This window comes from Schistocerca cancellata, chromosome 2 (genome assembly GCF_023864275.1).
Source record: "Schistocerca cancellata isolate TAMUIC-IGC-003103 chromosome 2, iqSchCanc2.1, whole genome shotgun sequence".
NCBI classification, from domain to species: domain Eukaryota; kingdom Metazoa; phylum Arthropoda; class Insecta; order Orthoptera; family Acrididae; genus Schistocerca; species Schistocerca cancellata.
In genome coordinates this window covers 150,035,905-150,061,325 of record NC_064627.1, presented here as the reverse complement: position 1 = coordinate 150,061,325, position 25,421 = coordinate 150,035,905, and the positions used below count along the sequence as shown (strand labels likewise).

Here is a 25,421-nt window from a genome sequence, read left to right as displayed (position 1 = left end):
GTTACCACATAATCAACCGGTCTTCCACTGTGCGTTGTATCTTTGAGTTAAGTGCACAGGCATCTTCCTATCACAAAGAATACCAGTGAGGTCCTGAATCCCATCCAGGACGCTTTGATTCTTGCTCGCGCATCCTTATTCACATTCTATAGTTCGTAGTCAAAAACCTAGACATCGGAATGTGTCCTTAGTAAGAGAAGCTCCATAGTTATTCTTAGGTTTTCTATTTCGTAACTATTTTCATAGTTATTTCTAGTTTCTCTTCATAGTTATTCTTAATTTTTCTTCAAAGTTATTCTTAGTTCTTCTTCACAGTCGTGGGGTTGGAAGCTCAGGGCCCGAGCACGAATTTTATAAAGCAGTACGATGCAGCTCTCAAATTAAGTCGAAAAAAATCGCCTTTGAAAACCTGAAAATTTCCGAGCGCTGAATCATAAAAAATTTGTAAGTTTTGGTATCTGAGTAAACAGCGTAGAAACCTTTCGATCGTAATAAGGACACTAATTCTTGTGTCATCAGTCGCAACAGTTTTCTTTTATTTAAATTCCACATTTATCAACAAATAGAAATTTTATTTGGATAACAATTAATCATATTTTTATTAATTGACATTTTTATCTTTAAAAATTACTTACATTAATACGGCAATATTCATAGTACATTATAATTTGGTGGAACAATGCAAAACGTTAAACAGAAAACATAATACTTTTTATCAGAGAATGAACGGTATTACTGAAGTAAATTTTTTTTCGTTTAATAGTCGCATGTATGCATAAAATTTTCATTTGATTTCATATTACCTGTAGTTAATATGTTATTTTTATTTAAAATTATATTTCGATGCTTTTAATTATATTTCTAGATGTTAGAAAGTAAAGTGCTCAAATTAAATTAAAAAAATTGTTGCTGATAGTTTCGAGACTCAACCAGTAACTGTACTACCATAAGGCTGCTACGCTACACTCAGTGAGACTATTTTTTCTTCAAGCTACCGAAATGGAGACCCCAGTAAAAATCAAAAATATCTTATTTCGGACACGTAGCTACACTTTCCAGATATTTCTGAATATAGTCGCCACTCCGACTTAGATATCTGTCGATACGTGGTTCCAACTTTCCAACATCATCGCCATAGAAGGCATTCGCCTATGCTTCCTGCCAGTTCTCTGCACTGGTCGCTGTTCGTTGTCAGTGCGAAAATGCTGCCCTCACAGCCACCGGTTCATGTAAGCGAAGAGATGAAAATTAGAGGGAGCCAAGTTCGGCCTGTAAGGTAGGTGGTCAAACACTTCCCATCCAAAACACTACAGGAAAGTCTTTGTTGCACCTGCAGTGTGCGGCCGAGCACTGTCATGACGAAGGACGATGCTTTATGACAGCATGGGATTACCCTTCGTAGATGATTTTCTCGAAAAGCCTGTGTCACTCTCTGAACAAGATCATCAGTTGACATTCACTTCCTTACCTGACTGCCTGTATTACGAACGGCTTTAAGTTCTGTTTCGAAGTTCTTGCAACACAGCCACACTTTACTGCGATGCATGGCAGCTACGTTACGTGGGCTGCATGAAATCGGGCAGAACTCCTAACTAAGTAGAAATCGAATGACAGCATACACTTCCCACTTGACTATTGTTCTAGGCATCTTTACGTGCTCTTTATATCCTCGCGACGTCACGCGATGGACGGCATACTAGAGACACTACGTAAAGCTTCATCGCATTTTCACTACGGTGTTAATCGATCGGTCCTTTAAAAAAAGAGAGCACTCGTGTTTTTAAAAGAGTTACAAACTTTTTATCTCGTAAGTACTAATAAACAACGTGCAAGACAGCATGTTGCTTCTGCAATGTATGTTTGTTTTCAGTTCGTTTTACAAACCTGATTTTTTTACTCAGAGAGAGGTATAAACTTTGGAATAGGATATTTCCTTGTGTATGTGGTTGTAATTTTACAGAGTTAGCGGGCTGTACGCCTTTCATCGGTGACTCGCAAGACAGGGCAGGCAGGCAGGTTGCCTCTCAAGCGATGTCGCAGGCGCACTTTATGAGCAAGCAGCGTCCGACTGCCTAAAATCACTTTCAGATACAGACCTAGTTGTAAGAAAACCACAGACAGAATTAGCACAAAGGTAAGGCACTGTTCATGTATTCAGGTAAAGTGAGATTCAAACACCCGTTTGAACTTCGTAATTTAGGTCTTCCATGGTTTCCACAAATCACTAGAAGGGTCCTTTCGAAAGCCATATATCCTTGATTAAAATACGGCTGTTGTTCCAACGTATCTCAAAATGATTTAGAGCAACCATGGCTTCAGTTTCGGAATATTCAATATATTAGGATGGCACACGTACTGTGAGTTTCTTTCCTCTCTCTTTTTATGTATCACATGCACGCAACGACGAATTTCATTATGCAAGACGCCTTAACATTCGACTATTTCGTTGATCAGCACCATGTTCCATACCACTAAATCTCAGTAAGTGGAATTTAAGTACAGAAGCCTGTAGGTGCACTTTTTAGAAAAATTTTCAAGTAGGATATGACCGTGGGGTTTTCTGTCGGAGAAACACTTAGAACGATTCTAAGTTTGGTTTGAACATAGAGTTTGACGATTTATGCATAAAATAAAGTTAGAAGCATGATCTAGTTCTTTTGCTGACAAAGTCACATGTAATGACTAACGGAAAGTATTTTCTTGAAAAATATATTCGATTTTGTGTCATTCTCAAAAGAAGCCGTATATCTCAATTTGTTATTAGCCCAACATTCAAAAACGCTACTAGCCCAGGACTCAACACATAAGCAGAAACTAGGTACAGAGCTTAGTGCAGTCCCCTTAAGAATGAGTAAATTTGTTAGCGTTGTCATGTTAACTAGAAAACAGACCACCTTGATGAGACCTGTTTTTTCATACATAACCGTATATTTAAGCATTTTCCCGCGTACAGCCTCTTCCTTTGAGGAAATGACCTAGACATAATCCAAACGGAACACATGTAATCAGAAGATCATCTGTTTTCAGCTACGTCACCGTCTAAAATACACGTAGATGGCATAAATAAATTGGTGTAGTCTATCACGCATCGTCTACCGCCTTTAATACTCCGTCCCTATGTAAATGACGTCGGTTCTGCGAAACTGCTTGACAGCCAACGCAGAACGATATCGTCCCCCTTTCCACCCCATCCCAACACACCCCACCCCAACCCATTTCTCTCTCTCTCTCTCTCTCTCTCTCTCTCTCTCTGTGTGTGTGTGTGTGTGTGTGTGTGTGTGTGTGTGTGTATGTGGCTCTGAGCACTATGGGACTTAACATCTATGGTCATCAGTCCCCTAGGACTTAGAACTACTTAAACGTAACTCACCTAAGGACATCACACAACACCCAGTCATCACGAGGCAGAGAAAATCCCTGACCCCGCCGGGAATCGAACCCGGGAACCCGGGCGTGGGAAGCGAGAACGCTACCGCAGAGTGTGTGTGTGTGGGGGGGGGGGGGGGCGGGGGGGTGCAGTGTCAGAAGTGAAAGGCCAACGAAGAGAAGTTCGTTTCAAGGAAGGTACAAGACAAGGCTGTGCTTATACGTCAAAGAAGCAATAATAAAACTGAAACAAAATTTCTGAAGAGATTTTACTACAGCAGCAGATAGTGTTTAAGTTCCGCAGACGACATAGCTCTTTTAGCCAGATGAATGGCACGGACAACGTATTTAACACAGAATATGACTTACAAACAAATCGAAGATACGAAATAAACAGATATTAAAAAGAACAGAGGAGGAACCAAGTAGGCTCTAGGAGCTGCGGATGGAAACCACAATACACACAAAAAAAAAAAAACGATCGTGCAGTATCAGAAATGAAAGGCCAACGAACAGAAGTTCATTTTAAGGCCATTGATGGCTGGGAGGCCCCATCCGAGGAAGTTCGGATACAGGGTTGCAAGTCTTATTTCAGGCGAGGCCACATGGGCGACTTGCGCGTCGGTGATGATGATGATAACATAACAGGCAGTCCAAGATCGGAGGAAATCTCCAACCCGGCCGGGAATAGAACCCGGGCCCGCTGCATGGTGGGTAAACACGTTACCACTCAACTAAGCAGGCAGACAGAATACACTAAGTATATAGATTATAGCGGATTTAGTTGTAACAGCAGCGTAGAGATGAAACAGACTAGCTAAAGAAAGGAGAAGTTGTAGAGCAGAATTAAACCAGTCGATAGACTAAAAGATAAAATAGAAAAATCTGTATGGGCAATATCCCGTGGACTTCCCAGTTCTATCTTATAGATATAGATACCAATCTCCTAGCAATTTCTAAAAATCATAAGAAGCAGAGATGTTATTTTATTTTCAAGAGAATGTGTCAGTCTAATAGAGAAAATAAGTCAGTGTCTTTCAAGTGATATTACACGACGACTACGAGGAGCATCGCTGGAAAAGATTTCTCAAGACAGCACGTGAGCAAAGGCAGGATGCGACTATCATACTTGGCAGCTGGCACTTCCTGAGGGCACGCAATATCGTTGTTGCAACAACTGGAAATGACAACACTTACTCTTTCTCTCGCCGAGCGGGAGACTACTCATGTGGAAAATTTTTGCAGCATACAGAACTTACCTCCGGTTGAAACTCGGTCTTATATTTGTAAGATTCATTGGCTGACGCCACGATCAAGCAAGTCGTACAAGAAATTCTCAGAAGGCCGTTGGAACAGTGAACGGCAGCATCTCTTCAAAGACGGTCTGATTAAGAAGGAATAAGGCACCACCGAGGTGGAAAACCAACGTCTAATGGTTAAAGAGAAGTGCTAAATAGTTACACACTTTAAGAATGGAGTAATTCTAATTCTAAGGCAGACAAGTACTGACAGAAAATGAATTTTACAGAACCGTCGATTTATTAACTCATGTGTGCAAAATATTGTCACGTATTGTAGACAGGAGGATGGAAAGAGAGATGGAAGTTCATGAAAGACTACATGAGGCAATACTGATGCTACGCCTTTCTTAGAAGTTAGGTTAAAGAAAGTAAGGTCTATGTTTACACAGTCTGTAAATTTAGTGCATGACTTTGGCAATGTTGTCTGGAATACACTCTCTGAAAATCTGGATGTAGTGGGAATAACACACAGCAAGCGAAAGATTGTGCACAGCTTGCACCGAAAGTAGAGTGCAGTTACACAAGACGAACAATACGAAAGGGAAGCAGTAGTTGAGAAGGCAGTGTAGGAGATTTGTAGCAAGTTTCCAACATTATTCCAAGCGTTCACTCTGAAAGTAGTACAGAAAACGAAGGAAAAATTTGAAAAGTTAATTAATGTGCAGAAAGAAGAAATAAAAGCTTTAATGTTTGCCGATGACACTATACTTGCGTCAGAGAAGATTAGCTCGGCGGAATGGCTAGTGTATTGCACAAATAAGTTGGGAAAGTTGAAAAGACGTTATAAAAGATAATGGAATTTAAGGTCGAGTTAAATTACACTCCTCGTGAATTTGATTGGGAAACGAGATTTAAAAGTAACAGGTGAGTTTCGTCAATAGGGCAGCAAAAAACTGATAATGGCCGAAGTGAAGAGGATATAAAATCTATACTGGCTGTAGCAAGGAAAGCAGTTATGAAAAATAATAATCTGTTATCATCTGACATAAATTTAAATGTTAGAAAATTTTTCCCAAAGATATCTGGAATATAGCTTTGAAGGAAAGCAAAATATAGACGATACTCAGTTTAGACAAGAAGAGAATAGAAGCTTTTGAAATGTGGTGTTACAGAACAATGCTGAAGATTAGATAGGTAAATCGGATAACTAATGAAGGTGTACTGAGGTAAAATGTACAGACAAAAGAGTATGGCGTCGCGTGACAAAAAGAAAGGATCAGTTGATTGGAGGCCAAGCAATCGTCAATATGGTTGTGAAGAGAAGTGTAACGAAGGCCGAAGTTCGACTTCGCTAACAGTACAAGCAAAAGTAGGTCACAGATGAAGAGGCTTTTAACGGCATAGACTAGCGTGGAGGGCTGCATTAAGTCAGACTGCGGATGACAACCACAACACGGTTAAAAATCTCTGGTATATCCAGCATGTTCGCTGACCAAGGCAAATTCAGTAAATCATTCGGCACAAGAGGTGCATAGGATAGGGTGATTATAAACTAGTTATACAAAATTAACCTTAAATTATGAAACAAGTAAATAACTTACAGAAATGTTTGATACAACTGTGAAAGCAGTATAATTTTCTACACTACTGGCCATTAAAATTGCTACACAACGAAGATGACGTGCTACAGACGCGAAATTGAACCGACAGGAAGAAGATGCTGTGATATGCAAATGATTAGCTTTTCAGAGCATTTACACAAGGTTGGCGCCGATGGCGACACCTAGAACGTGCTCACACGACCATGGCTGCGGTTACCCTTGACGCTGCATCACAGACAGGAGCGCCTGCGATGGTGTACTCAACGACGAACCTGGGTGCATGAATGGCAAAACGTCATTTTTTCGGATGAATCCAGATTCTGTTTACAGCATCATGATGGTCGCATCCGTGTTTGGCGACATCGCGGTGAACGCACATTGGAAGCGTGTATTCGTCATCGCAATACTGGCGTATCACCCGGCGTGATGGTATGGGGTGCCATTGGTTACAAGTCTCGGTCACCTCTTGTTCGCATTGACGGCGCTTTGAACAGTGGACGCTACATTTAAGATGTGTTACGAACTGTGGCTCTACCCTTCATTCGATCCCTGCGAAACCCTACATTTCAGCTGGATAATGCACGACCGCATGTTGCAGCTCCTGTACGGGACTTTATGGATACAGAAAATGTTCCACTGCTGCCCTGGCCAGCACATTCTCCAGATCTCTCACCAACTGAAAACGTCTGGTCAATGGTGGCCGAGCAACTGGCTCGTCACAATACGCCAGTCACTACTCTTGATGAACTGTGGTATCGTGTTGAATCTGCATGGGCAGCTGTACCTGTACACGCCATCCAAACTCTGTTTGACTCAATGCCCAGGCGTATGAAGGCCGTTATTACGACCAGAGGTGGTTGTTCTGGGTACTGATTTCTCAGGATCTATGCACCCAAATTGCGTGAAAACGTAATCCCATGTCAGTTCTAGTATAATATATTTGTCCAATGAATACCCGTTAATCATCTGCATTTCTTCTTGGTGCAGCAATTTTAATGGCCAGTAGTGTAGTTTTATTTACAAATGTTCAATGTGACTATCTGTTGTAACACGACAAGTATCCGATGTGTAATCAGTTTCCTGTAAATTCCTATGAACCAACTCTTGATGCGCGGTGGCAACTGCTTGTGGTATCAATTCTTACATCTCGTCGAGGTTTCCCGGAAGCGGAGAAAGAAACACTGTCTTTAACATACACCGACGTCCACTGGGATTAAATCAGGTGCCAGTGGTGGCCACTATATTGATCCACTACGTCGAATCCAAGTCGGCACATTCCTTCGGAGACACGCGACAACTTCACGATGATATTGTGGTGGTGCTCCATCTTACAGGCAAATAAATTCTGTGCCAGTATCCTGAGGCACCAGATAATGTTCGAGGATGTCGACAAACAAGGAAGAACTGTATATCTTACTACAGGTTACAGCGCAGAACGTTAGGAAGTCACTTGCATCTTCGACAACGTGACGTGGTTTCTGTTGATGCCATACCTAAACAATATGTCGATTCACTTTACCGCAAGTATGGAAAACGGGTTCGTCAGAAAACACAATTTTATTAAGAAAATCTTTTTCAGTCTGCGTTTTCATTAACATTTCTACATAAAATTCAGCTCGTTTTTCTTTGCCACTCTCTGTTAAGGCTTGCAACAGTACTACTTTATAAGTTCTGAATGACTGGGGTTTCCGGAATACCTTCCGCGCTGCAACACTAGGCACACTCAATTCTAATCTGACACGTCTCACTGATTTACCCGAACTGCGAATGCGAGAATGCCAAACTTGTTCAACTGCTGACCTCCCCCGATCCGGTGTCCCATGTGTGTACACAGCCAGTTTAGATGAAACAACTGTACCAATTAATAACAGCTTGTCTTTAAGCTGGTGGCTTGCGAAAGTTAGTTCTGAATTGTCTCTCATGGATTTATGAAACCATGAAAAATACTGTGCACTTCTTCAGTTAAAACATACGGACTAGAGATGAAACGTATGTTTTAATTGAAAAAGACGCCGAACGTGAAAGCTTAATTGTATGTCTAACACTGTACACGCTCTGCACCATTATACGACTCCATGATGGCTGTTGGAACAACTCATTCCCACCTAGCGAAAAAGTCGCGGCCTCGCAGGGTCACGTGAGAATAAAACTTGAAGATATACTGCACCCATTGCTGTATCAAAGATTTCTGTAAGTTATTTACCCTTTTAATAACTAAATGCTATTTCTTCTAAACTAATTAATAACTACCATGTACACGTTATGCAGATTCCCAAGTACTCTCTCGCATACGGCACAGCGCTCAACAAAGATTGATGAGCCAAAACATGATGACCAGTGATTTAACCGCGTTTTGGTCGCCGTTGGAAGGCTATACAGCAGCGATTTTGTGTGACACGTCTAACAACCTTACCACGACAAAGGTCAAAAATTAATTATGATTGTAGTGTTGCTCACGCTGCTAAATATTGCATTTTCGGGCAACAACAAAGTTATATTATGTGGCAGTTGTCATTAGAGCACAGTTAATAAAGTCATTTCATGAAATAATGGATAAACTAGGCACTCATCTTTTCGTGTTTCCCACGCTGGTCTCGTTGTGAACTCATGCCTCAATCGTCGAAAATTTAGGTAGTGATGATTCCACGCTCGGATGCAAAGAGGCCTAGGTGTTATTCTGCGATATTCAAAAGTTTTATAGATACGCTTCACAAACCATTCTTGAATATTAAACTTTTGCAAGTTAGGACAATGGTGATGTACAAAAGTTATTAGCACTCCGAGTTTAAGTTACACTTCTTTTTTATTACTTTTGTTGCAACATCACTTCACAATATAAAATATACTTGAAAATATCTTCCTCACTGTTAAAGTTCACATTTCGTAAACTGACTGCAATTTGCGTCTTTTCAGCATGACGACCAAGATTTGACTCTCTAATAACCGCTTACGCGCCAAAAAATCAGAGTTACAAGTACGTCAAAGATCATAGTGACAAAAGAAAGAATTCATATAAGAATAATATCATTGCAATGTAAACATATCGATGTATCAAAGTACCTCTACATTAATGAAATCAAATCTGAATGTTGTCTCAGAAATATGTTAACTACTTTACAGAAACACAGTAGAATATTGCTGGTATCGAGAGGTTGAGGTGAGGTGCCGTAATGGTTACGTAATTCAAGTACCATTACACACGGATTCGACAGGTCTTTGGTCAGTCAATTCGTTTTCCCGTCGTTTACACTTACGTCACCTCAACAGATGCGCCTGCACCGGCTAACCATTGTGTCGTATGATAGTGCATTGTTTCACACGCTTTCACCAGACTAGCATGAATATCACAAACTGAACGATCAGTATAAAAAAATTTTTTGCGTTATTACATTAGGATGTGTTTTAACCAGATCTGAAGATGGTCACCGAAGAAAAGAAACAATTTCAGCAAGGACTTGTTTGCCCTTAAATGCAATGTGCCGTGATTTAGGAGATTCACGGCGCATCTATTGATGCATGCCCATCAACTCACGCCAGCTATGTTCGTGGCGGGATCTGGCAAGTGCAACGCCACGGTGAGGCGAGATGTGGCATGCAGCCAGGGAGAGCGGGCTGGAGTATGGCGTACAACACCAAAGCAGCACCTTCAACGTGGAGCCGGCGCCGGGCAGCCATGCGCAGCGGTTGCCAAGTTTTCGGTGCCTCGCCAGGGCCATGCATGATATGAAGTCCGACCCTGTTAGGGTATGGGCGCATCTGATCCATAGTGTGCCAGTGCCAGCGCGTTTCTGCATAGAGGGAGGGCGTGTGGCTGCTGTCACCATCGGCGTAAGACAGTCGCGGTGCAGCAGAGGCAGCACCAACTGGCCAGCCAGAGAAGAAACGGCCAGCATGGTGAAGCTCGAGATCCGAAGCTAGAAGCACAGCACAGCAGCATGGCATTTGCATTAATGGGTGGCCAAGGATGGATGTGCTTTTTCGACACAAGGCATCGTTCCGATTGGAGCAACGGACGATGTTTGCCTCTGAAAGTCCAAGGGACACGGTGCAGGTGGAAGCGACAGAGTGTTACCTCAAGTAAGGTCTCCTTTACGACAAATGGAAGGCAGCGAATTGAGCCTGTGCTAACATACTTAAGTACACAAAGGTTTATATTGATGAAACGCGATGAGGTCGCTGTTAGGCCTCGACCTTATAGAGCAGTGGTTTATATGACTGAACTGCATTTTAGGACTATGTTTGCTTGCTACTGATGTTGCTTTCCTTTGTGTCCTTGCTACAGGATGTGATGTGGTCAATGTATTACTGTAGGTCACTGTGTCGTCTGTCTGGTGTTTGCTTAAGGTTTTGGCTCTCGTGGGATGCATTTTATGGTTATTTTCTGGAACTAGGTCGTTGATTATGTATCCGTGTGTTCTCCTGTTTATATGCCTGTTAAAATTTAGTGTGATACACTACTGCCCATTAAAATTGCTACACCACGAAGATGACGTGCTACAGACGCGACATTTAACCGACAGGAAGAAGATCCTCTGATATGCAAATGATTAGCTTCTCAGAGCATTCACACGAGGTTGGCGCCGGTGGCGACACCTACAACGTGCTGATATGAGGAATGTTTCCAACCGATTTCTCATACACAAACAGCAATTGACCATGGTGAAACGTTGTTGTGATGCCTCGTGTAAGGAGGAGAAATGCGTACCATCATGTATCCGACTTTGATAAAGGTCGGATTGTAGCCTATTGCGATTGCGGTTTATCGTACCGCGACATTGCTGCTCGTGTTGGTCGAGATCCAATAACTGTTAGCATAATATGGAATCGGTGGGTTCAGGAGGGTAATATGGAACGCCGTGCTGGATCCCAACGGCCTCGAATCACTAGCAGTCGAGATGACAGGCATCTTATCCGCATGGCTGTAACGGATCGTGCAGCCAAGTCTCGATCCCTGAGTCAACAGAAGGGGACGTTTGCAAGACAACGACCATCTTCACGAACAGTTCGACAACGTTTGTAGCAGCATGGACTATCAGCTCGGAAACCATGGCTGCCGTTACCCTTGACGCTGCATCACACACAGGAGCGCCTGCGATGGTGTACTCAACGACGTACCTGGGTGCACGAATGACAAAACGTCATTTTTCGGACGAATCCAGGTTCTGTTTACAGCATCATGATGGTCGCATCCGTGTTTGGCGACATCGCGGTGAACGCACATTGGAAGCGTGTATTCGTCATCGCCATACTAGCGTATCACCCGGCGTGATGCTATGGTCTGCCATTGGTTACACTTCTCGGTAATCTCTTGTTCGCACTGACGGCACTTTGAACAGAGGACGTTACATTTCAGATGTGTTACGACCCGTGGCTCTGCTCTTCATTCGATCCCTGCGAAACCCTACATTTCAGCAGGATAATGCATGACCGCATGTTGCAGATCCTGTACGGGCCTTTCTGGATAGAGAAAATGTTCCACTGCTGCCCTGGCCAGGACATTCTCCATATCGCTCACCAATTGAAAGCGTTTGGTCAATGGTGGCCGAGCAACTGGCTCGTCACAATAGGCCAGTCACTACTGTTGTATCGTGTTGAAGCTGCATGGGCAGCTGTACCTGTACACCCATCCAAGCTCTGTTTGACTCAATGCCCAGGCGTATGAAGGCCGTTATTATGGCTAGAGGTGGTTGTTCTGGATACTGATTTCTCAGGATCTATGCAACCAAATTGTGTGAAAATGGAATCACATGTCTGTTCTAGTATAATATATTTGTCCAATGAATACCCGTTTATCATCTGCTTTTCTTCTTGGCGGAGCAATTTTAATGGCAGTAGTGTAATTCGTGCTACGTTTCTATCTAATGGAGCGAACTATTGATACCTGTGTATTAATCAATAGATGGAAAACCCAGTCCATGCTGCAATTTTTTTTTTACTTTTTATTCGTTCGATGACTAGTTTCGGGGCGTGACCCATCTTCAGATCATAATAACAGTGTCGCAAATGACACTTCCGATGATGTCAAGAATGTGCAGTGAAGATTCACAGTGCATGCAAATAACTGTGCATACAGACAACTGCACACAGGTATCTGTATGCATTGTAAATGTTCAATGCGCATTGTTGACCTCTTCGGAAATGCAATTTTCGACTTTGTTACGATGATCTGAAAATGGGTCTCGGCCCGAAAGTAGTTTTTGAATAGACAAAAAGTAAAAAAAAAGTTGCGGCCTGGACTGGTTTTTCGTTCTGCTGACTAATAAAAGTTGCTAGCCCAAGCATGCTGGAAGTTCTCAGTGTATTAAGTTGAAGCTTTCCGATTCTGTATTTTTTGCCCCTTTTGTAAATTTGATCGTTCCCATGCGGCGTGGGTTTTATAGAGTACTGGCTGGGTATTTATTCCAATCTTCCGTGAGTCTCTCTTTCTCTTCCTCCTCTCTCTCTCTGTACATCTTCACCTATTCCTCTCTCTCTGCACCCCCTCCTTCCTCTCTAGCTACCCATCGCCTCCTTCCCCTTTGTCCATCTGCTCGTTCCCTCCCCCTGTCCATTTCATCCTTCCCCTCTTTGGCCATTTCCTGTTTCCCCTCCCTCTGTCTATTTCCACCTCCCCCTCTCCATGTCACGTTCCTCCCTATCCCCTCTCGGTGTTTATCTCCCGATACATCCAACAGTATATGTGGCTACTGTCTGCGAAATATGTTGTGAACAGATTTAGTAGCAAAGAAGTAATGAATTAAAAGGTCGCTCATAATGCAGCAGGTTTTCATGCATCTCAGTATTTGACGTCATATCTCCTCAACTATCGTAAAATAACATATTGTTCCAGGTACATTCAGCGGCGTATGTCAATACGGTCTGTGCAGTGTGTTGAGAAAGAATGAAAAGTAAAGAAGTAATAAGTCATATCCTAATGCGGCAGTTTAGTGAAACATGAACAGCGAAAATGTAATATCCGATATTATTTTGTGCAGGTTGACAGAGAGAAAAGGTTTCGTAATGGTTTGAAATGATGTGTAATGTTTCTTGCAAGTCACTAAATACTCCCATTCTGAAATACTGGGCGAATAAAATATTGGTATTTGCGCGTAACTGGCTATACTGCTTTTTCACCCTTTGGTACGCTCTTCTCCCCAAAGTGATTCTTTTGAGGCAGTAAGTGATGTACGTAACAAGTCTGACTGTAATTGACCCAGTATTTATGTTCCCCATGTCCTTCTACATCACACATTTATATACTTCCATTTTTATAGTATGTATGAATTATCTTACTGTACTAGATATCAAGGTCGTTTGATAAACTGAGCGCCAGTTCCTGCCTTCTCATGCAAGTGCTCTTACTAATTACGTTGTTCGAATTGTTTAATAAAAGAGATCTGCATTTGATTAAGAGTCTACGCTTAGAAAATCCCCCGCCACATTCCACTTCCGCCGTTCTCCTGCGTCACTGCAAGGACCCAATTTCCGCATGATTTTACCAATGGGTTGCGCCATTTTGTTTTCAGTGCTCTAGCGGGATGCTACGATACCGTGGCGCGGGGATTTCAGTCTGGATTGAGTCTGCAAAGTAACAAAAATTAGTTACGTAACTTCATTTTTGAGGTGATAATTAAAATTTTGTGATTAACTCTCGTGAATACGAGGAACGTTCAATAAATAATGCAACGCTTTTTTTCTCGGCCAATTTAGGTTGCAAAAATGCGGAATTTTTTGTGGGACATCGTAGAATATTCCCGCTTGAGCATCTATAGTTTCATGAAGTTGCCATAGACGGCGGCGCCACACGTAGCCATTAAAACTGCGTCTGTAGCGGAAGCGGTTTCCAAGCAAGGAGCTATTATTGAGTTTTCTTTGAAGGAAAACCAGACCATCGCAAATATTCATAGGCGCCTGCAGAATGTCTACGGACACCTCGCACTGAACAAAAGCACGGTGGGTCGTTGGGCGAGGCGTCTACCATCATCGCGTGTCTCCCGCGTCACGGTCAGCCACGCACTGCTGTGACTGCTCTAACATAGGAAAGTGCCGACACTCTCATTCCAGGTGGTCTACGGGTCACAATCGAACACCTAGCTGCTTAACTGGACGTCTCAACTAATAGTGCTGAGACGCCAGTTGGGGGACTGAAACGTGTATTCTTCCTCAAACACCCTACAGCCCCAATCTCCCACCTTCCGAGAACCATTTGTTTGGCCCAATAATGAATGCACTCCAACGGAAGCATCGCGTTGGTGTTGACACAAGAGGGGGGGGGGGGGGGGGAATTGATGCAGCAAGACGCTGGCTCCAGCGTTGACCAGTAGAATGGTAGCATGTGCCCTCCTGTTAATGTGGCGTATGGTCGTCGCACTGAACGGCTGAACGAATATCATGTTGAAAAATAGCCGAAAGAGTGGGGTACTGAAATCCAGAATAAAACCAACCTGCTTTCAGAAACAAATCTATTACCTTACTTACTGAACGCTCCTCGTATGTCTCCCCGTAAGTGTGCGTTTTCTCCTGTACAGAGGCATAGGTTGCCTTACTTCTTACACGGTCCCAGTATTTTTCAGACAATTCGAGAAAGTAATGCGGCAGTAAAATAGGATGGTGTGCACTCACGTCTCTGCGGAGCCCATTGCCGATCATGGCGGCGTCGATGCAGGTGAAGACCAATCTGCTACCGTCATCGTCCTGGAAGATGTAGGCTCTGGAGAACTGTCGGAGGTGCAGGCCGGTGCCCCGCTGCTCCAGCTGCGCGTAGCCCATCTGCAACAAAAAACCGTCAGCCACAATAACTAAAAACACAATAAGCTACCGACAACAACCTGCTTAAAAATACTGCTGGTATCGGATATTATATCTGTTATGTTATGTTTGACAGAGCACTGAACGATCTACGTCGAAACAAGGATCCGGGAGTACACAATATTCCATTAGAACTACTGATAGCCTTGGGAGAGCCAGCCACGACAGAACTCTACCATCTGGTGAACAAGATGTATGAGACAGGCGAAATACCCCAGACTTCAAGAAGAATATAATTCCAATCCCAAAGAAAGCAGGGGTTGACAGATGTGAAAATTACCGAACTATCAGTTTAATAAGCCACAGCTGCAAAATACTTACACGAATTCTTTACCGACCAATGGAAAAACTGGTAGATGCCGACCTCGGGGAAGATGAGTTTGGATTCCGTAGAAATGTTGGAACACGTGAGGCAATACTGAACCTATGACTTATCTTAGAAAATAGATTAAGGAAAGGCAAACCTACGTTGCTAGCATTTGTAGACTTAGAGAAAGCTTTTGACAATGTTGACTGGAATACTCTCTTTCAAATTCTGAAGGTGGCAGGGGTAAAATACAGGGAGCGAAAGGCTATTTACAATTTGTACAGAAACCAGATGGCAGTTATAAGAGTTGAGGGACATGAAAGGGAAGGAAGTGAGACGGGGTTGTAGCCTATCCCCGATGTTATTCAATCTGTATATTAAGCAACCAGTAAAGGAAACAACAGAAAAATTCGGAGTAAGTATTAAAATCCATGGAGAAGAAATAAAAACTTTGAAGTTCGCCGATGATATTGTCATTCTGTCAGAGACGGCAAAGGACCTGGAAGAGCAGCTGAACGGAATGGACAGTGTCTTGAAAGAAGGATATAAGATCAACATCAACAAAAGCAAAACGAGGACAATGGATAGTACTCGAATTAAATCGGGTGATACTGAGGGAATTAGGTTAGGAAACATGACGCTTAAAGTAGTAAATGAGATTTGCTATTTGGGGAGAAAAATAACTGATGATCGTCGAAGTAGAGAGGATATAAAATGTGGACTGGCAATGGCAAGGAAAGCGTTTCTGAAAAAGAGAAATTTGTTAGCATCGAGTATAGATTTAAGCGTCAGGAAGTCGTTTCTGAAACTATTTGTATAGAGTGTAGTAATGTATGGAAGTGAAACGTGGACGATAAATAGTTTGGACAAGAATAGAAGCTTTCGAAATGTGGGGCTACAGAAGGATGCTGAAGATTAGATGGGTAGATCACATAACTAATGAGGAGGTATTGAATAGAATTGGGGAGAAGAGAAATTTGTGGCACAACTTGACTAGAAGAAGGGAGCGGTTGGTAGGATATATTCTGAGGCATCAAGGTATCACCAATTTAGTGTTGGAGGGCAGCGTGGAGGGTAAAAATTGTAGAAGGAAACTAAAAGATCAACACACTAAACAGATTCAGAAGGATGTAGGTTGCAGTAGGTACTGGGAGATGAAGAAGCTTGCACAGGATAGAGTAACATGGAGAGCCGTATCAAACCAGTCTCTGGACTGAAGACCACAACAACAACATGTTATGGAACACATTAAGTTTGTGTTTTTATAGCGTTCTTCAATCCGAAGACTGCTTTGCAGCAGCTCTCCATGCTGCTCTATGCTGTGCAAGCCGCATAACTGCTGCAACCTACATGCTTTTAAACCTGCTTACCGTATTCATCTTTTGGTCTCCCTCCACAGTTTTTACCCCCTCCTCCCACGCTTCCCTCAAATACTAAACTGGTGATCCCTCAACGTTTCAAACCTATCAATTGATCCTTTTTTTAGTTAAATTATGCCTCCAATTTCTTCTCTTCCCAATTCCGTTCACAACCTCCAGATCGGATACGTGATCTACCCATTCAATCTTCAGCATTCTTATTCAGCGTCACACTTCAAAATATTCTATTCTCTTCTTGGCTGAACCGTTTATCGTCCATGTTTCACTTCCATACGACACTAAATCCAGACAAAAACCTTCAGAACATGTTTCTTAAAACTTAAATGCACATGCGATGTTCACAAATCTCTCTTCTTCAGAAAAGTTTATCTTCCCATTTCCAGTCTAAATTTATATCCTCTCTTCTTCGGCCATCATGAGTTATTTTGCTACCTCACTTTGTATCCTCTCTACTTCGGCCATCATGAGTCATTTCCACACCTAAAAAGCAAAACTCGTCACTTCCTTTACTGTATTGTTTCCAAATCCAATTTTCTAAGCATCATCAGATTAAATTGGCTGATTTTCACTGCTCTGGTTTCGCTTTTGTTAATGTCCATCTTATCCTTTCAAGACACTGTCCATTTCCATTTAACTGCTCTTCCAAGTCCTTTTCTGTCTCTGACAGAATCATAATGTTTTAATTTCTTTGTGCCGACAGAATCGATATCTTGCCGAAAATGTACGTCTACCACATTGTAATAACTATGTACATGTTTACATACAGCTGTAAAGTAAAAGAAACACATTTTGTGAAATAAAATTATTCAGTAAATTATTTGGCAAGTTGATCATTGTTATCATTTAGTCACTCACCGAACTTCTTGGAAAGGAAATGGACTGAGAAGAAGGATTCTGAGAGACAAGTTGTTACTTCCCTACCCACACTAATACGCTTCTGCTCAACATTCGCATGATAGGTGGCTTAGAATTTCCAAGGACGTTAGCTACGACTACCTTCGATGCCACCCACCCTTATCTTGAATCATCACTCAATATGTCTCGGAAGTGGCAGTCAGCAGTGACATTCCTTATTTGTGGACCTAGTTGGTTAGTTAGTTAGTTAGTTAGTCAGTTAGTTTCATGTTCCATAAATCATTTTTCACGATAAATCGTAATGATGCGGAACGAGTCATTTTACATGTCATCGGAAATTTGTGAACATGCTTACATGATGCAAATTTATAAGCCTTTTTTAATATATGATGTAGTAATTCTTATCCACCACCTATTACACATTACAACTACAGAAATTCTTATAAGGAATAGAAGGGGTTGTTAAGAAAAACCTTTTTCGTTTGTTGTCAAGTTTTAGTTTGCGTTCTGTCGGACATTTTATGTTCCTGGGGAAAAGATCAAACATTTGTATTGCAGCATTGTGGGCCCCTTTTTGTGCGAAAGACGACTTTAATGTGGAGTAATAAATGCCAATTTTTCCTTCTGGTATTGTAATTGTGTACATCGTTGTTCCTTTTGAACTTGAATATTTACAACAAACTTCATGAGGGAATAAATATACTCTGAAGCTGTAGTCAGAATGCCCAACTCATTAAACAGATGTCTACAATATGATCGTGGGTGAGCGACACATATTGTTCTTACAGCACGAAATCTTTCTTTATTAAAGCTCAGTTACCCCAGAACCTTATTCCATATGACATTATTGAATGAAATGTAAAAGTATGCCAACTTCCTGATTTGAATCCCCAAAGATGTGCCATGATTCAAGTGGAAGTTTGGCTGAGCTAAATCGTCATAGCAGCTCCAAAATGTACGCCTAGATGTGAAAAACTGAATATGTTGTGTCTCTTTAAAACTGCCTGTGAGACCATTCGCAGAAAACCAGTCAGTGATAGTTCCAAAAGCATTCTTTACTATTTCTGTATCTATGCTTGGTTTCGCTACACTACTAGTGTCATTTGCAAAAAGAACTGTTCTGCTCATATAATACATGGAAGATCGTCTGCATATATGAGGAACAATAGTTGACCTAAGACTGAGCCTTGGGGAACCCCATATGTGATTTCTCCCCAGTCAGAGTTATGCCATTGTTCTGGCTCGATTTGATATTATCCATTGATTGGCTAGACCATAAATTCCATAAAACTTCATTTTATCCAGCAGAATGCTGAGCATCACAAAGTCAAATATCTTAGGTAGGTCGCAGAAAATAGCAAACGGCGCTAATATATATGCCTATGAAATATGCTGAGTGATCATGTAAGTGGCATCCTTGGTACAGAAACTCTTCTGAAAACCAAACTGTGATTTGATGATGATATTATTTTTGCTGAGGTGAGATACTATTCTAGAATACATCACCTTCTCAAAACTTTTGGAAAATGGTGTCAGCATTGAAGCTTGTCGGTAGCCTGATATTCCTCTTATCATCTTGCGTTACCTATTCCAGATAAGACAGAGCTCAATATATGGGAACAATCTTTAGTACTTTTTTGGAAACACCATCAAAAGCAGATGAGCTTTTATTTTTGAGAGAATGTATAATTTTCTTAATTTCAGAAGGAGAAGTTCTTGGCAGATTCATATGACTGAATTTTGTGAGAGTTACTTCTTCAACATACTGCTGCGAATTTTTATTGACCAGTTTATCCGTATACTTTCTACTTGATTTAAGAAATTATTATTAAATATATCTGCTACCTGTGACTCATCATTTATAGCCCTTCCATCCCGTTCAATAGTGGCGTTATCCTTTTCTGTGGCTGGTTGCCCTGTCTCTTGTTTCACTACTAGAAACACACCTGCTTTCACTTCCGCGTAACTCAACTCCGAAAACTTGTTGTACTTTTCTTTGTGCGATTCTTCAGGAATCCGCCTTTATATGAAGTGTTTACCCTCAATCAAAGGCACACGAAGGACGTTTTCATTTCCTGACTGCGTTATCTCTGAGATCTTCCATCCGTTCCTTTCTATAACTGTTGTCCCACCTACAGATAAAACAGCAGTATATGATACATGGGAGGTAGGAGATATACGGAAGGTAGTAGATGTACTGGTGGAAGTAAAGCTGTGAGGCTGTGTGTGCAGTCGGTACAGCAATTATGATGGAAACGCAGAGATCGCATGGTCGAGGAATCATCCGGGAAACAGAGTTTAATTCTGCCAGGAAGTCTCAAATGAAATGCAGTTTTTCCCCCATCCCCGTACGCAGTCCGTCACTGTTGTTGCATACTTTACAGCTCTGTTCTGTTAGATTCTAAAATTGTATGCCTCTACATCTACATCTACATGGCTACTCCGTAATTCACACTTAATTGCGTGGTAGAGAGCTCATCTAACCATTTTTATACTACTTCTCTACCATTCCACTCTCGAATGGCGCGTGGGAAAAAGGAACACCTAAATCTTTCCGTTCGAGCTCTGATTTCTCTTATTTTATTATGATGATCATTTCTGCCTACGTAGGTGGATGTCAACAAAATGTTTTAGTATTTGGAAGAGAAAGTTGTTGATTGAAATTTCGTAAATAGATCTCGCCGCAAAGAAAAACCACCTTTATTTCAGTGACTGCCACCCCAACTCACGTATCATATCAGTGACACACTCACCCCTATTGCGCGATAATACGAAACAAGCTGCCCTTCTTTGCACTTTTTCGATGTCCTCCTTCAATCTTCCTTACAAAACTCACCAATATATACCTCTTATACCTCTGACAACGTTTTAAGTTAGTGCATTCGCCCACATACAATTTACACAAAATTTGCATGTCAGCTTAATACAAAACAATAAAAATTAAGATGTTGATTAACTCAAATGTACAGTCATATTATTGCAGAGGGATTTAGCTGATGAAGGATTCATACACTGAATATAATATTTTCTTGTATATACACTCGTGTTTATAAAGTTAATGAACAATTACAAAAGATTCTAGTATTCACTGAACTCTACTGGTCACTACTTTCACTACAGACACGCATACGCACACACGACACACAATGCATATACACTTTCAGTTGACATCAAACCGATAACGTTGTTTTTGCCTTTCCATTATTTTCATCCTACTTTCCTATCTGTCTCTCTGAAAAACAAAGTGCTCTACATTTGAACGACATGTTGAGACCAGGAAAATCGTATGAAGTTATTTAACTATTCATGACAGATATTGCATGCACTATTTTACACTACATTTGGATGTGACTGCGTAAGTGAATAAAACTAAACGGATGTTGACATAATAGCACCACTGCAGAAAATGAATATACAGAGGGTGTTTCATTGTGACATGACTGCGCCGGGAGCAGATTCGTTGGGGCAAATAAATGGGGAAACATATGCAGGCAGAGTGTCAAATGTCATTTACAAGGGGGCCACGACCGGTGTTGAAATGTGTTATTCGACGGCAGATCGCAAACCGCTAGCAGTAAAGCAACGGAAACTATCACAGGAGCAAAAGTTCACAGTATACATTACGGACACTGTAATACTGATTTCATGAAAAAGTGCTTCTCACTATAAACTGCTTTGAACTTCATAACCCTGGACTCGAAGCGCGTTAATGCTAGGTTTTTCTATTAAGCATGAATCCTTTTAGTAAACAAATTGTCTTAGAAGCCCTTACCGAGCACATTAATCCACATTTAGTGCAGAAATCCCCACAAATGAAAAGTGCAAATGGGGAAAGTTCTACAGGCGATTATTTAAAAAAATGCGTTTTCGGTGCTGCTGTGTTTTCGGTACTCTGTTGTATGTCCCTAAACTCGCACCAGGTGCCAAATTATGGAGAAAGTTTTAAAATGTGCGTGGGACTTGGCGAATCGTCTTTGCGCCTAACTGTGCGTTCCTCAGTATTTTACAAATTAAATGATCGAAAGAGATTTTTGTTGACTACATTTCTACTATTTAAAAACCTAATTCAGTAATCACAAATAGAACGTGGTGGTAAGTAGTAACTGCCCTTGGGGCAAAACTTTTCTTCCTGCTATTGTGTCGCAGACTGTCATTTTTGAGACCGTGGAATTGTACAAAATACAAATTGATTCTGGCGACTAAGCAACAGTAACCAGCCAGTGTTAATAATGCTATTTACTTACAGAAATAGCGTCGTTACTGGCTTTTAACCGACAGGTTGATCTTAAGATGGCTGAAAACGTTTCTGCCACACTAGCTGAATGTCTGACATTGCACGTGTATGTATTTATTCCAATTAGACCATCTCCTTGACCCTCTCTGTCCGTCTCTTTCTCCGTCCTTTCTCTGTTCACCACCTTCACCCCCACTCTTCATCCATCTCTTCCTCCCCCTCTGAGTCCATCTCCTCCAGGTCCCTCTATCTACTCCTCGCCCTGTCTCCATCTCCCCCCTCTTTCTCCTCCTCCTCCTCCTCCTCCTCCTCCTCCCCTCTCTCTCTTTCCATCTCCCCTTCCCTTTCTCTATTACCAGCGAGAAAAAGTTTCGTAAAGGTTGTGTACAGTTTGTTGCAAGCCACTAAGTGCTCTCATTCTCAAATACTGACTGACTAAAGTCTAGGTATTCGCGCGTCGTGGTCTATGCTTCTCTTTGACCGCCACCCTCGCCCTTTTGATAAGTAGATCTTGTACCAGGTATTTGTACCAGATTTGGTTAAAATCGGTCCTTTTGTTTACTAGGAGATGAGGAATATATATAAATTTTTATAATATGTTGGATTTGCAGTTGTTTAGCTTAGTCGTTGAAGAAAAAAAAAAAAAAAAGCTCACACAAAAAGGCAACACATGGGTAATATAAGCGAGATCCGTCTAAAGAAGAATCTGTCGGTTCCAGATCAGAAGTGGCTATATTTTTGTAAATAAATAGCATTATTACCAGTGGCTGGTTACTGTTTTCTTATTCGCAAGAATCAACTTATTGGAACATCGAACCAATTTCCTGCCATGGAACGCAGAAGGTTCTTAATAAAATATTGTCTAATTTGTTTCATTATTTTTCACGGTGTTGTGGAGAGCTGCTTAACTATGTGGCATCAGAATACCTTCCCAATTATTGAATGCAAATAAGTTACAGAGAAACACACATTGGCTGCACTGTTGTTTCATTCTCCTGACAAATGTCAGATTTGGCAGTCAGAACGTTTTGTGTCCAACCGTCAAATGCTTTGGCAGAACGTTTGGACATGCATTATCGTTGGGAACTTTAATGAGAAATTTTTCCCACTCCCCAATTTGGATACTTCCATCGGCGCATCATGCCGTCGACTTGCCACAGTTATTTGAAGACGTGACTCTGGATCCATGAGTAACATGTGGATCACGCATTCTAGCATACCAGTAATCTTTACTTGTAAGACAGCAGGCGACAGCAACATAGTGATCGCGGTTGCCTGATAGGTTGACTAGCCACAACACCAGACCAAAAAACTTTTCACTTGTGAAATCTCTTGAATCGAACGTTTATACAAGTGAATTCAACAGTCTAAATGTACACTAGCTCTGGCAACACACGTAACATACAAGGTAATTCATACGGGCTATAGTGCAGTGTCGTCCGAAGGTAGAGGTGCCACAGCAAGGCTGGTACCTCGCAAAGCAACCACAAGAGAAGATAGCCGCTGCAACCCACGTAGACGAATGAGCGACACCGACATAGTCACGCCCAGAAACGCTTTGATACGCCGACGCAACCAATCTTCCACTACAGCCGCGCACAACACCACTCAACATAATCCACGCTCACCGACTAAGATGATAATATCCTCTTCTAGTAGGTTAGCTGTTTGATCAATGTATTATTTGGAACCCTACCGCCCGCCCGGTTGGCCGTGCGGTCTAACGCACGGCTTTCCGGGCGGGAAGGAGCGCCTGGTCCCCGGCACGATTCCGCCCGGCGGATTTGTGTCGAGGTCCGGTAAACCGGCCAGCCTGTGGATGGTTTTTAGGCGGTTTTCCATCTGTCTCGGCGAGTGCGGGCTGGTTCCCCTTATTCCGCCTCAGTTACACTTTATGTCGGCGATTGCTGCGCAAACAAGTTCTCCACGTACGCGTACACCACCATTACTCTACCACGCAAATATAGGGGCTACACTCGTCTGGTGAGAGACGTTCCCTGGGGGATCCACACCGCAGGCCGAACCGCACAATAACTCTGGGTTCGTGGAAATGGATTGTACAAAGCTATGTAATTCTGCTCAACTGCGCTACAATAAAACGTAAACTCCGCCCGAACAGGCGATGGGAAGGCCCAAAAAATGGTTCAAATGGCTCTAAGCACTATGGGACTAAACATCTGAGGTCATCAGTCCCCTAGACTTAGAACTACTTTAACCTAACTAACTTAAGGACATCACATACATCCATACACGAGGATGGTTCGAACCTGCGAACGTAGCAGCAGCGCGGTTCGGGACTGAGGCGCCTGAAACCGCTCGGCCACAGTGGCCGGCTAGTGAAGGCCCAATGGTAACGATCGCCATCATGTGATAGTCAGCACACAGGCGCCACTGCATGCAGATATGGAGGGGCATGTGGTTAGCACACTGATCTCCCGGCCGGAGCAGCTATTTCCCAGTCAAGTAGCTCCTCAATTGGCCTCAAAAGGGCATAGTGTACCCCGCTTGCCAACAGCGCTCGGCAAACGGGTCACCCATCCAAGTACTGGCCCAGCCTGACTGAGAGTAACATCGGTGAACTGACGGGAAACGGTATTACCACTGCGGCAATCCTGTTGGCTGTATTACAGTAGAAAGAACTAATATTATATGTAAGTCTGCAGGCTTTCCTGGCTGTTGTCGCTGAAGTTAAAATCTTCTGGGTTATTAGGCCGCGTCATGTTTCTTCTAAAATGTTCGACGTTTCGACCCCTCTGCTCGATCTTCCTCAGGATCTTTTCGTGTCCACTACTGCTATGTGTGTTGCACTGGTCAGGCCAAACAGCGTTCCGCGAGTGCAAGCACAATGGCCCCACCGAGGTGAGGGGCGAGTGGGAAGAGAATAATGAAGGCTGCAGCCCACCACAGCTATAGCAAAGCACGCGCCTTGTCAGGTGCCAAGCAGTTTTCTTCTGTCAGATTTACGTTCTGCATTAGGAATACTAGGGCATCTGCACACTTGTCCAGAAAAGGATAAAAGTAGAGAAGCCACAACGTTCAATACCGAATGGAAATGCTGTATTTTTCATATCGTTTAAAGGCCATGCAAAGTGTTCAATAGGCCGGGCTCGAAAAACAGATGTCACAGCTCCAACCACATAGAACACATGATGATTTTGTCTTCTGGTGAACAACAGTGAATGATGGCTAAAGGTGGACATTTGGGAAAAACTGAGTTGGGTGTAAGTAGAGTGGTGACAAAATCTTTTATGGTCGACCTTACCAATTAACTGAAATCATTAATTGTCTTAAGAAGAGGGAAGGATCATGTGATATGGCCGAGCGGTTCTAGGCGCTTCAGTCTGGAACCGCGCGACCGCTACTGTCGCAGGTTCGAATCCTGCCTCTGGCATAGATGTGTATGATGCCCTTAGGTTAGTTAGGTTGAAGTAGTTCTGATGACCTCCGATGTTAAGTCCCATAGTGCTCAGAGCCATTTGAACCATTTTTGAACAGATATGCCGTATAAAATTGTTGCTATCGAACTAGAATGAATCCTATGGGAAAGTCGGCTTCAAGTTCACGGCATTTCCCAGAACTCTAGGCTCTCATTTTTTGAGTAATTGAAAGATTTCATCATGAGTTCTCAAAGAGATTGCAGGATACCACACG

At 42.3% G+C, this 25,421-nt stretch overlaps 1 protein-coding gene across 3 annotated transcripts in view; it reads right to left on the bottom strand.

Moving 5' to 3' along the window:
* The window catches only part of LOC126161443 (neutral ceramidase-like), a 516,902-nt gene that overhangs the window by 257,586 nt on the left and 233,895 nt on the right, over positions 1 to 25,421 (bottom strand). For all 3 annotated transcript variants that reach the window (XM_049917257.1, XM_049917259.1, XM_049917258.1), the window contains one exon: positions 14,810 to 14,956. In XM_049917257.1, the coding sequence (XP_049773214.1) occupies positions 14,810 to 14,956 (147 nt within the window). The remainder of the gene's footprint in view (positions 1 to 14,809; positions 14,957 to 25,421) is intronic.